At 48.8% G+C, this 16,661-nt stretch overlaps 2 protein-coding genes and 1 non-coding gene across 3 annotated transcripts in view; all 3 read left to right on the forward strand.

The window, feature by feature from the left end:
- Window positions 1–11,910, forward strand: part of ORAI1 (ORAI calcium release-activated calcium modulator 1) — a 39,996-nt gene extending 28,086 nt beyond the window's left edge. The window contains exon 3 of the mRNA XM_027566841.1: window positions 10,890–11,910. Within this exon, the coding sequence (XP_027422642.1) occupies window positions 10,890–11,495 (606 nt within the window). The 3' untranslated portion in view covers window positions 11,496–11,910. The remainder of the gene's footprint in view (window positions 1–10,889) is intronic.
- On the forward strand, window positions 4,268–4,339 carry TRNAE-UUC. The gene has a single exon. It is a non-coding gene; the product is annotated as a tRNA-Glu (tRNA).
- Window positions 11,807–13,204, forward strand: LOC113907727 (6-pyruvoyl tetrahydrobiopterin synthase-like). Its single transcript, XM_027567344.1, has 3 exons — window positions 11,807–11,875; window positions 12,424–12,638; window positions 12,689–13,204. The coding sequence occupies exons 1-3, from the start codon at window positions 11,807–11,809 to the stop codon at window positions 13,041–13,043; spliced, it is 639 nt and encodes a 212-aa protein (XP_027423145.1). The 3' UTR covers window positions 13,044–13,204.
- The last annotated feature ends 3,457 nt before the right edge of the window (window positions 13,205–16,661 follow it).

Raw genomic sequence — 16,661 nt, forward strand, 5'->3', positions numbered from 1 at the left:
GGCTTCCTTCTGAGAGACTGGGAAACCCAGAAGAAGTGATATGATGTGACCTTTGATTTCCAAGGGTCAGAGAGTTGGTGAGGTTGCCAGACTCAGCCGCACACAAGGTGAAATTGAGGGAAGGTCTCCGAGGAGCCTGGAGGGCATGGAGAGACTCCCCTTTCCTGGGCAGAAAGGCCTGAACAGCTGCCCTGATGTGCTGGGGAGATAGGCAGTGGGACCTCAGGCAAGTGCCTTTACTCTTTGGGGGCAGTTTTCTCGTGTGTACAAAGGAAACACATATCCTGCTCCTCCATGGACTTGCATGAAGAGTCGTTACAAGGTTCGCTTGGACCCACAAAGGGTTGAGGAATTGTCAGGATCTGATGATGGACCCTTAGGTGGGCCCTCTCTGGTCTACAGACAAGCATCCCACTACTGATGGAGCTTCTGGAAATAGCACACCTTGTCTGGGTTCAGCATCCAGACTCCAAAACCAAGGGCCCAGGATGTAGCAGAGGATCAGCAGCCTGCAGGTGCTTCTTGAGCCGAGGGTGCTGTGATTCAGGCCACCCCTGCCTCAGTTTACCTCTCAGCAAGAGGCAGCCAGCCTCCGCCTGACCCTATCCCCTGGGAGCTATGGGGAGCGCACATGCGCACACACAGCAATCTTGGTTTCCTGGGGCGGGCAGCCTGTAACGTTAGCCTAAGCAGAAGATAATTGGGAAGGGCAGCCTGTTGCCATAAACAAAATGCTTTCCATGACCTGGGATCAATTATTTTTGGATTATCTGCCTCCTCAAGTTCTCTGCTTGCCAGCACCCTTTTGTTCCCAGGTTCCAGAGCGGGTTCAGAAGCAGCTTGGCATTTCTCTGAAAATGAGTTGGAAGGAAGGGCTCAAATCATAAGATGTTATTGAGCCTCTGTGACATGTTGGGAGTTCAGGGGGCATGGAGATGAGTAAGAAATTAGTATTACTGCTCATGGTACTAAGTACTAGTGGTAAATATTACCACTGTTGATTGGGATCTTGGAATAGGTTGACACCTGCTAAGTATTCTTCTTGAACCGTTTCTTGTGAGCTTCAGAATGGGGAGTGAGAGTAAGTGCCCAGTGAATGACTTGTCTGAGGTTACCTGGCTGGGAAGCTTTCAGACCCTGTGACTGGTGTGGCCCCACTGCTGCGGGAGAGGAAGCACCAGAGAACGATGGAAGGCCTGAGTTGGGAGGCTCGAGTATTGTAGAGTGAAGTAAAGAATAGGGACCCTGGAGCCAGACTGCTTGAGTGGGATCCAGGTCCCCGCTCTGCCACTTAGAACTGTGAGATGCTGGGGAAGTTGCTTAATGTCCCCGGGCCTGTTTCCTCAGCTGTGAAATGGGAGTAATAGCAATAACCAACCTCAATGGGTCAGTGTGACGGTTCATTTGTATCTGCAAAGCACTTAAAATACACGTGGTACAGGTGTGACAGAAACTCACTCACCCTTGTTCCCATAACGTTGAGACTACTATTTTTTGGCCAAGCAGTATGCAGGATCCTAGTTTCCTGACCAGGGATTGAACTCCAGGCCCACGGCACTGAAACTGCTAGGAAATTCCTAGGACTGCTTTTATGAGAGTTAACTGGTTTAGAAGAATGTGATTCCAGCTAAGCCTTAAGGGTGGTGGAGTAGAGCTGAGAAAGAACCCTCTATCAGAGGAGGCATCAGGAGCAAAGTTACAAGGATGAGAAATGATAAGGTCTTAGGGAAGGAAAGGCAGAGAGTCTGGTGTGGCTGGAGTTGAAGCCATGTCCGGGGATAGTAGAGGAAGGTGACTCTTTCCAAACTAGACAGTGCAAGGCCTTCTGATACAGGCAGTGGGGAGCCAGGGAAGATTTTGGAGCAAAAGAGTTCCATGATGAATTTTTTTTAATATGTTTATTCATTTATTTATTTTTGGCTGAGTTGGGTCTTAGTTGCAGTACACCATGTGGGGTCTCAGTTCCCTGACCAGGGATTAAACCCAAGTCTCCTGCATTGGAAGGCTGATTCTTAACCGCTAGACCACCAGGGAAGTCCCATGATGAATTCTTGAATAATGTTGATGATGTTACTATTTACTGAACACCAGGCATGAGCCTGGACCTTTTTTTTTTCCATTCATTTTTTAATCCTCAGAACAGTCCTTAAAGGTATGTACTGTAGGTGAGGAAACTAAAAGGCTCACTGAGGTTGCGATCATCCAGCTAGTAGATTTCAAGCCATGGTCTGTCTGACTTGGAGCCTTTTCCACTCAATCACCCTCTCACCATGTCCCATGTAGCTGGCTGAAAACTGGGTCTTCGAAGTCTTACAGATGGATCCCTCTGTACGCTGAGTCGGTATAAATGGAATTTTGTTAAATGCCCCAAGGGAAAGGCACTCCCTGCCTAGCTGAGAAGCCTTTTGGAAAACTTCACAAGTGCCTGTGCACGTGTCTGGGGTTTTCAGCCAGGGTTTGTGTTAAGCTCTGCTGGTTTCTGGGTCCAGGGCTGGTGAAGGAGAGTTCTAGGGTTTCCCAAGATGACACTGTGGTAATCAGTGTTGGGAAGCAGTTCCCTTGGAAAAATAAAACTGTGACAGTTTATGGAGCGTCCCTGGTGGATAAGACTCCGCCCTTCTACTGCTGGGGACGCAGTTTCGATCCCTGGCCAGGGAACTAAGGTCCCACATGCCATGTTCAGTTCAATCGCTCAGTCGTGTCCGACTCTTTGTGACCCTATGGACTGCAGCACTCCAGGCTTCCCTGTCCATCACCAGCTCCTGGAGCTTACTCAAACTCACGTCCATCAAGTCGGTGATGCCATCCAACCATCTCATCCTCTGTCGTCCCCTTCTCCTCCCACCTTCAGCCTTTCCCAGCATCAGGGTCTTTTCCAGTGAGTCAGCTCTTCACATCAGGTGGCCAAAATATTAGAGTTTCAGCTTCAGCATCAGTCCTTCCAGTGAATATTCAGGACTGATTTCCTTTAGAATGGACTGGTTGGATCTCCTTGCAGTCCAAGGACATAGTGCTGCCAATGAATAAATTAATTAATAATATTAATAAAAACTGTGACAGTTTGCACTTTTTAAATTTCTTGGCCAGGCTGTGCAGCATGGGGGATCTTAGTCCCCCAACCTGGGATTTAACCCACGTCCCCTGCAGTGGAAGCACAGAGGCTTACCCACTGGACCACAAGGGAAGCCCTAAAACTTCTGAGAAAATTTAACCAAGAGCAAGTTTCTCTCTGGTGGAAATTCTTCTCAGGGGGCCTTTAATATGCTTCCCAGAAGGGAATGCCCCAAACTGATAGAACCACAAACTCTTCAGAGGAGAATCCTCTGGGACCGTGGTTTGACATTCCTTTTTAGGAGCGTTGATCTAACCCAATAATGGCCCACCTTTTTCTGTGAAGTAAATGTTTTCAGCTTTGCTGGCCACATGGTCTCAGTGGTAACTACAGGTGTCCCCCCCCACCACTTTTCACAAGTTCACTTTACACCTCCTCGATTTTACAGAAGACCTGCATTTGTACCTGTTTTCACTAGCCCGAAAGAAACCCAAAGAGAATTTTTACTTTTACCAAAAAATGGTGAAAGTTGAAAATAGCACGCAGCATTTGGTTTGCAGCTAGCGGTTATAGAGGCAGCATGCGCCCTGAGGGGTAAGACTGATACCACCAAGCTCCTTTCCCAGGAATCACACTCAGCATCTCAGCATCAAGCTGTCAGAGCTCTGAGCTATGTCTGAGCACCAGTGCTTTAATCTCAGTTTATTTGTGCATATGTTAGCAAAATATCTCCTAAGGTAATTGCTCCGTCCCTTTAGGCCATTTCAGCTGAATGGTTTCAGAGATACATTACAGGGGGAAACCTGTCCTCAGTTCTGTTCTAGCTTGAAAGCAGCCACCGACCTTAGGTGAGTGAGTGGGCGTGGCTGTGTGCTAGTAGAACTTCGTTTGCAGAAAGTACATTGCAGGCCAGTTTGGCGACCCCTGGTCTAGGCGGTGGTCTCCAGCATTTTGAGTGCACACCCCACTCAAAGTATTGTCAACATTAGACTTAGAATCCATACATAGATATATGGTAATGTATGATATGAGTGCTAATAAAGCGTGAGTATTAAAAGGTACATAGGCAATCCAGTGGTTAAGACCCTGCGCTTCCACTGCAGGGGTTGCGGGTTTGAGCCCTGGTTGGGGAGCTAAGATCCCTCAAGTCACACAGCATGGCCAAAAAATAAAAATTTTAAAAATAAACGAATTATTTTAAGGTACATAGGAACTTCCCTGGTGGTCTAGTGGTTAGGACTCAGCACTTTCACTGCCAGGGCCCAGGTTCAATCCCTGGTTGGGGAACTGAAGTAAGTAAAGACACAGTATTGAAAAGTTTAAAGGATGAGCTAAAAAAAGGAATGTCATGAGAGTTCTCCTATGGCCTTCTGGTTTCCAGTGGATCACATAGGATTATCTTCAGGCACTTTAGAGACGCTGGGTCAAGTCTGACCTTCATTTATTCCTTTAACATTCATGAGGCCCCTAGAGGGACAAGGGAAGTGCAGGGAAGCTAGAGAAGCAGGAAAGTAGAGTGGAGGAAACCGGACATGTCGTTACATCTTCAGAACGTGTTCGGCAAGTGCAGTGGTGGAGGAGCGTTAGTGGATGGACGCTTATCACCGTCTGAAAATACCTGCCTACACCTTCAGTGCCTGTCATCCTCCCTGAGGCAGGGATTCTTCCGTCTGTCTTCCTGCTTTCTTTGTCTCCAGCAGAGCCACAAGATCCTCCAGGCACATAGTAAGTTCTCAGAAAAAGTTCATAAGGGCAATTCCCTGGCAGTCCAGTCGTTAGGACTTGGCTCTTGAATTACTCAGGGTGCAGGTTCCATCCCCAATCAGTGAACTGAGGTCCCATAAGCCTCGCAGCACCGCCAAAGGAAAAAAAAAAAATGTCCATGATTGAATGAATGGCCCCATCCTCACTTGGAGGGCCCTGGAACAGAGGTTACTTGAGAGATAGAGACCGGAGGTGCTCAAAATTAGCCGGATGAACAGGAAGACTAGGCCTGTTCTCTGCGCCCTCCTGCAGCTTCAGCCTGTTAGTGACTCATGACAAAAAGTGAGTCGCAACCAGCATTTTAATTTTTATTGGAAGAAGAGTGGAATGAAATAGAAAGCAGCCACATGTGTCATGTGTTGTAAGAGTAGACTGGATTAGCATGCTTTAAAGATAATTATTGTTTGGGGAAACTTGTTTCTGTTATAAGTGGGTATGTGTCTATTTATGGAAACCTTTGGAATACTGTGCTGTAGTGGTCAGAAAAGTTTGTAAACTCTTAGAGGAGCGCTCGATCCTCTCTTAGTAGATGGTTTGCATCTGAGGTGGGGGCCGCAGGCTCAGATGGCCCTGGGTGACCCGGGGTGACTGTGGCTTGGCGGCCTGAGTGATCAGGAGAAGCGCAGGCTGGGGAAGGCAGAGTTATGTCTCCCAGCTGTTGGGCACCCGGGTGGAGCCAGGCATGGGAGGGCTGCCTCCGAGGGGCCCAGCCTTCTAGGCACCAGGTGGCAGGGGGTCTCCAGGGAGTCCAGCAAGAGTGAGGAGAGGTAGTTGGCATCCGGGCGTGGTAGGCAGACACCTGGCAAAGCCAGCCAGGCCCTACCCTTCTTGGGATCACAGGTGCCTCTTAGCCCATGGGTGAGGTTTGATGTCCCTGTGGGGGGCGGGGGAGGGAGGTATCGGAGGTCCACGGACCAGGGTGACGTGGGGCCGGGGGTCCCTTACCCCTCCTCACCCTTTAGAACCCATGTGTCCAGGTTTAAGCAGGCCCGTGGCTGGCTGGGAGCTGTTTATTTTGGGTTAACGGCCCAGCACTCTGGCTATATTTACCTTGCGAAGCTGCTTGCAATCTGATCTGATTTGATCTCTCTGGGACTCAGCTGGGGCCCTGGGAGTCGCCTGCCAGATTCCACGAGGCCCTCCTGGCTTTACCCTCCCTATTCTTGGGGAGATTTCCCAAGTGGGACACATTCTGAAAAAAGCAGTCGTTTTTCTGCTTATGAACAGTTCTCATCAGGAGACCTGATCTGTGTCAGCCATTCCTTCCCACAGCGCCAGGACATGGAGCTTGGTCCCCCAGGTGGGGACAGTACCTAGAGCCAGCCAGTGTGGTCAAGTTCCAGGAACTGTAGGGCCCAGCACAGTTGATGGGGTTTCTTCTGGAGCCCATCCTCCTCCTTGAAGGAGCTCAGTTCGCACGCTGAGCTGCCCAGCCTACCTAACCCCCTCCTCCCAGCTTAGGACCTCAGGGGAAGTTCTAGCGTCCCCTGGCCAGGTGTGTCCCAACAGCTGCAGTGTTCTGGCTCTGGGGTGTGACAGATGGTGTGGCAAGGGTGGTTCCTGTCCCGCTGTGGTGGTCAGCTGTGCTTGGGGGCACACATTCTCCTTCTACCCAGGGTTTCTAGCAGGGACAGCCTTAGAAAGAGGCAGACTGGGTCCAGAGTAGGGCGTCTGAGCCCCTCCCCCTCCCTAGGGGACAGAATGTGGGGTCAGCTCTCACCAGCCTCAGCTGAGGGCGTCCAGGAGCTATTCGTCTTCCACTTTAAGCCCTGTGTTTTTCTTTTTAACTGAGATTTATTGAGTACCTTCTGTGGGCTGGCCCTTTGTTAAAAACATGTCAAGACCTCATTTAATCTCCTTGGTGATTGTCTTTGTCTGGGCTGCTAAAACAGAATACCACAACCTGGGTGGCTTATAAACAACAGATATTTATTTCTCACCATTCAGGAGGCTAGAAGTCTAAGATCAAGGTGCCAACAAATGCAGCATCTGGTAAGGGACTGACTTGCTAGTTCATAGACACTGTCTTACTACTTGCTGTGTTCTCACAGGGCAAGAGTGGTGAGGGGGTCCCTGGGGGTTCTCTTTTATAAGGGCACTAATCCTATCGCAAGGGTGCCACCCTCATGACCTAATCACCCCAAAAGCCCTGCCTCCTAACGCCATCACCTTGGGGGTTAGGATTTCAAATATGAATTTAGAGTGTTCACAGACATTCAGTCTGTAGTAGCAGGTGTGAGGAAAATGCTGTTAACCCCTTTGCACACGGGCTTTAGAGCTAAGTGGACTTAAGTATAGATCCTCCACTCAGCAGCAGAATAACACTTGGGACTGCTGACTTCACCTCTCTGAGCTTCAGTTTCCTCATTTGTGAAAACGTAATAATAGTGTTGCTAATAATCATTGATGGGCTTCCCAGGTGACTCAGTGGTAAAGAATCTGCCTGCCAATGCAGGAGACACAGGAGACGTGAGTTCAGTCCATGGGTCGGGAAGATCCCCCAGAGGAGGAAATGGCAACCCACTCCAGTATTCTTGCCTGGGAAATCCCATGGACAAAGGAGCCTGGCGGGTTACAGTACATGGGGTCGCAGAGTCGGTCATGACTGAGCAACTAACACACACACACACACATATACACACATAGCCAATTAACAATGTTGTGATAGTTTTGGGTGTATAGCGGAGTGACTCAGCCATACATATACATGTATCCATCACTGACGCTTTATTAAGTGTAATATAGATGTATATATGCATGCCAGGTCTTATGCTAAGGGCTTTATTCATTAATCTGTTGAATCCTTGTAACAACCCCTGTGGCACTGAGAGCTCACCAGTGGAGGACTCAGTTTACTCTTAATGGCTCTCTAGAGGTAGAGATACCAGGTTTAAGGGAACAGATTGGTTACTGTATATGTTGGCATGTTCCCCCTCCCCTCCCCATATAGGCACCCAGCTCTGGGCCCCATGTACCTGATGGGTCTGGACATTTCCAGTGAGTGAAACAACAGCCCGTGGGCCTAGAGCAGCTAAGCAGCTGGCTCTCCTGTTTGTCCTTTCTCTAGTTTCAGCTTCCGGGGCAGCAGGCCAAAACAGGAAGAGGAAGTGCCAGGGGTGGGGAGGAGGCAGGAGGTATGCCCTGCTGGGGGTGCCCCCCTTTTCCAGCATGGTCAGGCCTGAGGACAGAGACCAGGGAGCCTGGGTACAGCCCTTAACCTGCTGTGCCCTGATGCCCTAAGTGCTAAGAAATCTCAGCATTGGCCTTAGGCCACCAGTGATCCTAAAAATGGCCCAAATCCTCATGGCGCACTGCCCCAGATTTATGTGAACTTAAAACATTTTACAAACTCCTGGGCTGAGAAGTTTATACAACCATCAATTGTGGGAATTCCAAGACAAAAGTCTGCGAATCCTGTTGAAATTGTCTGAAAAGTCCTATGACTATATATACCTGGGTGTCTTAAGAAATATCCAGTATTTTCACCAGATTCTCAAAGTATCTGACCCCATATCAGCTCTAGATGGTGACCTTAATCTTGCCACATCCCCTCCTTTGTCAGAGACAAAGGGAAGATTCTTGACCAAGGTCACCCAGGGGGAAGCAGTGGTGATTCTGGAGCCAAAACTCAGGCTTGCCAATTTGGCTTTGGTGTCCTCAGCTCAGGTTGGGGGATAGAAACCCAGCCCAGGCAGGGGGGGTTCATATAGAGATGCTGGGATTGGGAGTGAAGTTTTTAAACTGAATTACAACAGTACTAATAAAGCTCCTTTTATTGAGGGTTTACTCTAGGCCAGGCACTAAGGATTTGAAGTGAAGTGAAAGTCACGCAGTTGGTTCGACTCTTTGAGACCCCATGGACTGAATAGTCCATGGAATTCTCCAGGCCAGAATACTGGAGTGGGTAGCCTTTCCCTCATCCAGGGGATCTTCCCAACCCAGGGGTCAAACCCAGATCTCCCACATTGCAGGCAAATTCTTTGCCAGCTGAGTCACAAGGGAAGCCCAAGAATACTGGAGTGCGTATCCCTTCTTCAGCAGATCTTCCCAACCCAGGAATCAAACCAGGGTCTCCTGCATTGCAGGCAGATTCTTTACCAATTGAGCTGTCAGGGAAGCCCAAGGATTTGATGTGGGATTAATTCCGTCCTCACAACTCTCTGAGTTATGTCCTAGTATTCTGTTTTGGGATTTGGCTGCACTGGGTCTTGGTTGTGGTGCTCGAGATCTTCAGTCTTCATTGCAACACATGGAATCTTTAGTAGCAGCATGCAGACTGTTGGCATGTGGCACTCGGAATCTAGTTCCCCGACCAGGGATCAAACCCAGTGCCCCTGCATTGTGAGTGTGGAGTCTTAGCCACTGGACCACCAGGGAAGTCCCTGGGTTTTTTGTTTGTTCAGCCATGCTGTGCAGCGTGCAGGATCTTTGTTCCCTGACCAGGGATCAAACCTTGACAGTGAAATTGCTGAGTCCTAACCCTGGAGTGCCAGGGAATTGCCCCTATAGTCCCTTTTTTTTTCTTTTTTCTTTTTTTTTACAGATGAGGAAACTGAGGCTCAAAAAGTTGAAGGAACTTGCCAGAGTCACACAGCGTAATAAAGGGCAGAGGAGTCAGGGCTTGAAGCAAGCAGCCTGGCTCCAGAGCCCATGCTCCTAACCACTGCCCCACACTGCCTTTCCAGGCCTCAGAAGGCTGAGGAGGTACAAGAAATGAAAGCAGACAGGGCCAGGTATTACAGACAAGAAAGCTGGAAGGAAGGAGCCCATTCCCTCCCCAGGAATAAGGAGGGATCAGGGCAGGAGCTTGTGGGTACATTTTAGCCTCAGACCTCCCCCTTCTGAGCTTGGCACATACACAGCAAACCCTTTATAAAGGGTCATTCTCCTTAATGGTATTGCCATTGGCACTTGCGCCCCAGTCTCTGGCCTCGGCAGGCAGCCCCTGGCAGTGTGCCCACCACCCGCTTCTCCCAGCCCAGATCTGATGAGCTGGCTTCTTTACATGGGGGTGATTTGCAAGGCCCAGGTGAGAGGGGGTGGGTGGCGGGGCCTGGAGCATGCCCCTGGTAACCCCGGATCCACAGGTCTCCAGGAACTGGGGAGCAGCTAGTATGTCAGCCGTGGGGCTCTGAGCCCAGCGCTGGGGCTGGAGGAGGAGATGGCCTCAGGGCTTGCAGTCTGCACCGCAGCGCCCTGTCACAGCCCGTCTCTTCTGGGAAGCCTGTCTTGATTCCTTTGTGGTTGGTGCTCTGTGTTCTCAGAAAGGGCCTGGTATGACCTGGGAGGGCCTTCATCCCTTCACCCCACGCCTCTTCTTATGCCCAGAAGCAAGGCAAGAAGAAACCTCTCTTTGGGAATGGGAGTGTGGCTCCAATAGGGAGGGTGCCTTTTTTCATTAATGTTAACTTTTTTTTTTAGTCATAGTGAAATTTACATATAACTTACCATTTTAACCATTTGTGGTGACTACTATTTGGAGGGTATTTGTCATGTACCGAAAGTGTTAGTTGCTCAGTTGTGTCCATCTCTTTGGGACTCTCTGGACTGTCGCCTGCCAGACTTCTCTGTCCATGAAATTCTCCAGGCAAGATACTGGAGTGGGTTGCCATTTCCTCCTCCAGGGGATCTTCCTGACTCGGGGATCAAATCTAGGTCTCCTGTGTTGCAGGCCGATTCTTTACCGTCTGAACCACCAGGGAAGCCCAGTACTAGGAACTCTCACTTAATTGTTAAAATGAGCCTATGAACTGATATGATGTCCCTGTTTTACAAATAAAAATGCTGAGGCTCAGAGAGGTTCAGTGACTTTCCCAAGGATCAACAGCTCAAGAGTAGCAGAACTGGGATTCAAATCCAGGCAGCCTGGCCTTGAGCCTTTTCTCTTTATCAGTACTTTCTGCCATTTCTCAACCCTAAGTGGGTGGGTCTATCATCCCCGTTATAACAGAAGCTGAGGCTCAGAGAGGCCTCACAGTGACTTACCCAGGGTCCCAGAGCCTGACGGGAGGACAGCCTCTGAGCTGTGACGGTCCTCGTCACTCAGCCCCCCTCTCCCCGCTCTTCCCCGCAGGTGGCGATGGTGGAGGTACAACTGGATGCTGACCACGACTACCCTCCGGGGCTGCTCATCGCCTTCAGCGCCTGCACCACGGTGCTGGTGGCCGTGCACCTGTTTGCGCTCATGATCAGCACCTGCATCCTGCCCAACATCGAGGCCGTGAGCAACGTGCACAACCTCAACTCAGTCAAGGAGTCGCCCCACGAGCGCATGCACCGCCACATCGAGCTGGCCTGGGCCTTCTCCACCGTCATCGGCACGCTGCTCTTCCTGGCCGAGGTCGTGCTGCTCTGCTGGGTCAAGTTCTTGCCCCTCAAGAAGCAGCCAGGCCAGCTGCGGCCCACCAGCAAACCCCCGGCCGCCGGGGCGGCCGCCAACGTCAGCAGCACCGGCGGCATCACCCCAGGCCAGGCCGCCGCCATCGCCTCCACCACCATCATGGTCCCCTTCGGCCTGATCTTTATCGTCTTTGCCGTCCACTTCTACCGCTCACTGGTCAGCCATAAGACAGACCGACAGTTCCAGGAACTCAACGAACTGGCCGAGTTTGCCCGCCTGCAGGACCAGCTAGACCACAGAGGGGACCACCCCCTGACCCCGGGTAGCCACTATGCCTAAGCCTCCCTGGGCTGGGCAGTTCAGAGCTTTGGCCTTACGCCCTTCCCCACGACCTTGTCCTGCCCCAGCCTCAAGGACAGCGTGTGCAGGGGGCTGGGCTTTCGTCAGGGAGGGGCAGAAAGTGGAGGAAAGAGGCTTTTTTTTTTTTTAAAGAGAAGTTACTGCACTTTGAAACTTTCCTCTAAGAGAATAAGTACTTCCTGTTCTTCCAGCTCCAGGGTCACCTCCTGCTCAGAGGCCACCACCGAGAGCCAGAGCGGGGACAAACGCTCCCTTTGTCCCTTCTCCTCCCCCGAGCAGGTACCACCTGGATGCCTCCTGTTCTTTCCGTCTTGACCCTCCCACTCCGTTCAGCGTCAGTTGTGTGCGTGTGCGCGTGTGTGAACACAGAAATATACTCATAAGGGACACCTCCTCTTGTGTCTGTATTTGTTGGGTCTGAACTGCCTGGCCTTTCTCCCGGTGGATCAGTCAGGTGAGCCTCTAAGCGAAAAAAAAATTCAACGTTTTGGGATATTTCCAACCTATCTGAAAAAGTTGCATGAGCAGTAACTGAAATGTCTATGTAGGCAGCTCTTATCATTCACAGTTGTTCTGCTTTATAGTTACAGGACACTGAATTAATTGAATGCTGAACCACTGCTCCTAAGAGAAAGGGGTTAGGTTCCTGCGAGCATCTGGACACTTTTTTTTTTTTTTTAGTTTTTTTTTTTTGTTGCTGTTGATATGGACCATTTTTTAAGTCTTTATTGAATTTGTTACAGTACTGCTTCTGTTTTGGTGTTTTGGCCAGGCAGTATGTGGGATCTTAGCTCCCCACCAGGGATCGAACCTGCATCCCCTGTGGGCATTGAAAGGCAAAGTCCTAACTACTGGACCACCAGGGAACTCGCTGCCTGTTTCTTTCTAAAGACACCTTACTTAAAAGATATTTTTTAAAGACACCTTAATAACATTGAACTTATGCATTATCACAACAGCATGTCACTTATTTGTAACACACACGTATGTTCCCCGTAAGGCATGTCACTCTTCCTGTGCTCCGAACACTATAGACAGTGCTTCGTTGCTACCCTTTGGGGTCATTTTAAATAGTGAAATCGAGTGTCCCGCCTCCTTCAGCGCGACCCACCGCCTCCACAGGTGGGGTGCGCCCTCCACAGGTGGTGGGGACAGGGCTGTGGAGCCCCGGGCAAATCTCTTAGTAATGAAGAAAACTTGAAATTATTTGGGAAGTGCAACAACCCAAATGGCCATGGGCACAATTACAAAGTTGTGGTGACAGTACATGGAGAGGTTGATCCTGTTACAGGAATGGTCATGAATTTGACTGACCTCAAAAAGTATATGGAGGAGGCAATCATGAAGCCCCTTGATCATAAGAATCTGGATCTAGATGTGCCATATTTTGCAGACATTGTAAGCACAACAGAAAATGTAGCTGTATATATCTGGGAAAACCTCCAGAAATTTCTTCCTGTGGGAGTTCTTTATAAAGTAAAAGTATATAAAACCGACAGTAATATTGTAGTCTATAAAGGAGAATAACTCTTAGAGATTAATTTCCATCCATATTTGAAGATCTTTATCCCCTTGAACAATTAAGAAGTCATCACCTTACTGTTGCACTTCCACATTGTGTTCTGGAGTCATTGTGAGTGAGTCCTGTTCTAGACTCAAATCTAATTTAAAACCAAGTTTGTAATGTATTCTGAGTATCATTTAAAGAGTCTTTCATCTGTAGATTAAAATCACTTCAGCAAAAAAAAATAAATAGTGAAATCACCAACTTTTAAAAGCCCCCAAAATATGAGGGCTTTTAAAACCCTCTGCCCCTCGTCTCTCTCTCCTCTCCAAGTGGAGGTGGGTGGTGGCAGGGGGGATGTGTCGGCAGCCCCCCGACAGGTGACCAAGCGCCACTGGGCGCATTTCTACCATGGCTATGCGCCACTACTGACTCTGGGACAACTGGGAAGGCCTGTGGGGAAGGTGGCTCAGGGGGCCCCATCGTCCCCTCATCCCCAGTCGCTAAATAGGCTATGAAAAGGATAGATGTTTACATCATGAGCTGAAACTAAGGCAGAGGGTCACCTTGTTTGACCTCAGCAAGCAGACAGATTTGCAGATACCAAAACTGAATAGTGAGGATGACAATATGTGTTTCCCTCTGAACCATATGCATTAGTTGCAGATTTCCTTCTAAAATCAAGCACATTCCTCTACATAAGCATAGTTCAGTGCTCAAATTCAGGAAATTTGACATTGATGCGATACTGTTATCTGATACAACATTGTCAATTTTGCTCTTATCGCCATCATGTCCTTTCTTGCAGTGATTTTTCCATCCGGGATCATGCGTTGCAATGAGTTGTCATATCCCTTTGGTCGCCTTTACAACATTGCTTCTGTTTTATGTTTTGGTTTTTCGTCCCTGAGGCATGTGGGATCTTAGCTCCCCGACCAGGTGTTGAACCTGCACCCCCTGCAGTAGAAGGTGAAGTCTCAACCACTGGATGGTCAAGGAAGTCCCTCTTTAGTCATCTTTAATTTGGAACAGCCTTTCTTTGTCCTCTTTAATAACATTTTTGAAGAGTTTAAGCCAGTGGTTTTGTAGAATGCAACCTCCATCTAGTTTCTCTGGTATTTACTCATTTTTATGATCAGGTTGTGCATTTTGGCAGGAATTTTATCTCCATTTTGCAGATGACAAGAAATTGCTATCTAAAGAGGGTAAGTAATGGGCAGAATTCAAACCTGGAAGTAAGTCTGGCTTGGAGCCTAGACACTCCCAGAAATCTTACATCGGCTGATTCTGACATTGCTGAAGAAACTGGAAGACCCAGCAGTGGCATTACTGGCCTGCCTTCTTGCAGAGCCTCAATGAACAGGAGCTGAGTTGCAGCTCCTTCTTCCCAGGAAATGAATTTGCCACAGCCCCCACCACTCCCTATTGTATAACTCCAGCCCAGCTTCCTATGTTATTTGTCTGGCCCCAGAGGGCCTTTGAGTTTGAGAGCCCTGTTCTGTCCCATAACCCTGACATAGAAAGTGGTTTTACAAAAACAAAGTGCTCTGACCGAATGAAGTGAGAGTTCTTGGAGGAAAGCATGGGCTTCCGAGGTGACTCAGTAGGTAAAGAATCTGCAAGAGAAGGGCATGACAGCCCACTCCAGTATCCTTTCCCGGAGAATCCTATGGACAGAGGAGCCCGGCCGGCTACAGTCCATGGGGTTGCAACGAGTCAGACACGACTGAAGCAACTTAGCACGCATGCACATGTGTGGCCTTCCTTAAGCTCTTGTCCTTCTGAATAAACTTGGACGTGGCCAACAGCAGCTTGGTGGGCTGAGTGGGGAAGGGAGCCCTTCTTTTTGCTATTGCAGCTTCTAGCCTCCGTCCTGTATCACATGTACCAAGACCCACCCCCTGTTCTGTCCCCAGATGGCCCTCTGACTGGGACTGAGTAGGGTGGAGCAGATACCCCTGTGTGAAAAATCACTGGCTCCCCAGAGAAAACCTGGGCATCTTCTTCCATCCTTCTCTGAGATTCTTACCTCCCTGCTTCTGCAGAGACCTGTGGTCTGGGTGGAGTTTTTCCTGAGTGTTTGGTTTTCTTTTCTTAACTTGGCTGAACTCAGGAATCATCAGATTGGCTTGTAAAAGGAGGATTTCCAATCTATTGGAATCTGCCCTACTGCGGATTCCATTTTAAGTTGGTCTGGGTATGTCTCTGGAATCTTTTTGCCTTGAAAATGCCAAGTCCTAACCACTGGACCTGCAGGGAATTCCCTGGAATCTCTCTGTAACTAACACTCCAGGTACTCAAATGCAGGCAACTTGTGAGGGAAACATGGACAGTTAAAAGAACAGTCTTTAATTTCAATTTGATGTTTTGAATAGGTAATATGTTCATAGGTTCCAAATAACAGCAGTGAAAAATTGCTGTTGCTCCCCTGTTTCCAGGTTCCCAATTCTCCACAAAGATAATCACAGTTACCAGTATATTTTGATCCCATCTAGAGATTTTATACATAAACAAGAACACACCCTACTTCTTCTTAAAAAAAAAAAGTCTATACACATTGCTACTGTTCTCACCGCCACTTCTCAACTGAGCAGACAGGCCTAAGGTTAAGCACAGGCACTTTCTAATTTGGTGACTTGTGAGCCTCCCTGAACTTCAGTTTCTTCTAAAATGACATGAATAATAGCGGGACATCTCATAGGTCATTGAGGGATCACGAGAGAGCACTCGTGTAAAGCTGTCAGCACTGGGCCTGGCAGTGAGTGGCTCTGTATCTGGTTAATGGTGTGCCCAGAGGCAACCAGGCTCAGCTTCCCGGCCTCAGAGGTACCGACTGAGAACCCTGCTGTGGATTAGGCCACCTGGTTAGGGTTCTGATGGCAGAGAGAATCTCAATAATATCAGTGAATGCTTTTGTGAGCCCTTTACTATGTGGTGGGCATTTGCCAAGGGCTTTATGAACACTGATATTTCAGGGTTCTTTCATGGTTTTACACCAGTGAGGTTGGGTTGAATTCTGTGGAGTGTTTATATTATAACATGTTCAGCAGGTTCCCAACCTCTACCCACTGGGTACCAGTAAGACTCTCCCTGCCAGTTGTGAAAACCAAAAGCGTCTCTAGACTTGGCCAGATGTCCCAGGGAAGGAAGGGGAGCAGAATCACCCTCAGATTAGAACCACACCTTATTCTATTCTTCCAGTACCATATTAACTCTGGATGGTAAGTACTATTATTGTCCCAGACTACGAGAGGAAACCTGGAGAACAGAGAGGGTGGGTGACATACACAAGAACACACAGCTAAGAAATCAGTGCTGGGATTCACATTCTGCAGCAGTCTGAGTGCAGAACTCCTATTCATAAACATTATGTAAGAGTTGCTCTTATCTTGCAGGAATGTTGTGCAAAATTTTGCAAAGCCTTTCGTGGATATCTGTTTACAACTCACCTCAATAACCTCATGTTATCTGTTGTTTTTATATCTGCCAGAAGATCATCACAACACCCCCACCCCCACCCCCATGAGATCTCTGAGGTTCCCATTTTACAGACAGGGCAACTGAGGTCACTTGCTTAGGTTCACAAAGCCAATAAGTCAGAGGTTCTGTGCCCCAGCTGCACACTAGAGTCAAGCTGGGGA

Source organism: Bos indicus x Bos taurus, chromosome 17, assembly GCF_003369695.1.
Source record: "Bos indicus x Bos taurus breed Angus x Brahman F1 hybrid chromosome 17, Bos_hybrid_MaternalHap_v2.0, whole genome shotgun sequence".
NCBI classification, from domain to species: domain Eukaryota; kingdom Metazoa; phylum Chordata; class Mammalia; order Artiodactyla; family Bovidae; genus Bos; species Bos indicus x Bos taurus.

Coding starts and splice junctions, on each gene's coding strand:
- LOC113907727 (XM_027567344.1), top strand. CDS start 11,807: ATGCCTCCTGTTCTTTCCGTCTTGACCCTCCCACTCCGTTCAGCGTCA. Junction 11,876..12,423: donor TTGTGTGCGTGTGCGCGTGT/GTGAACACAGAA, acceptor CTTACTTAAAAG/ATATTTTTTAAAGACACCTT. Junction 12,639..12,688: donor GCGACCCACCGCCTCCACAG/GTGGGGTGCGCC, acceptor TGGAGCCCCGGG/CAAATCTCTTAGTAATGAAG.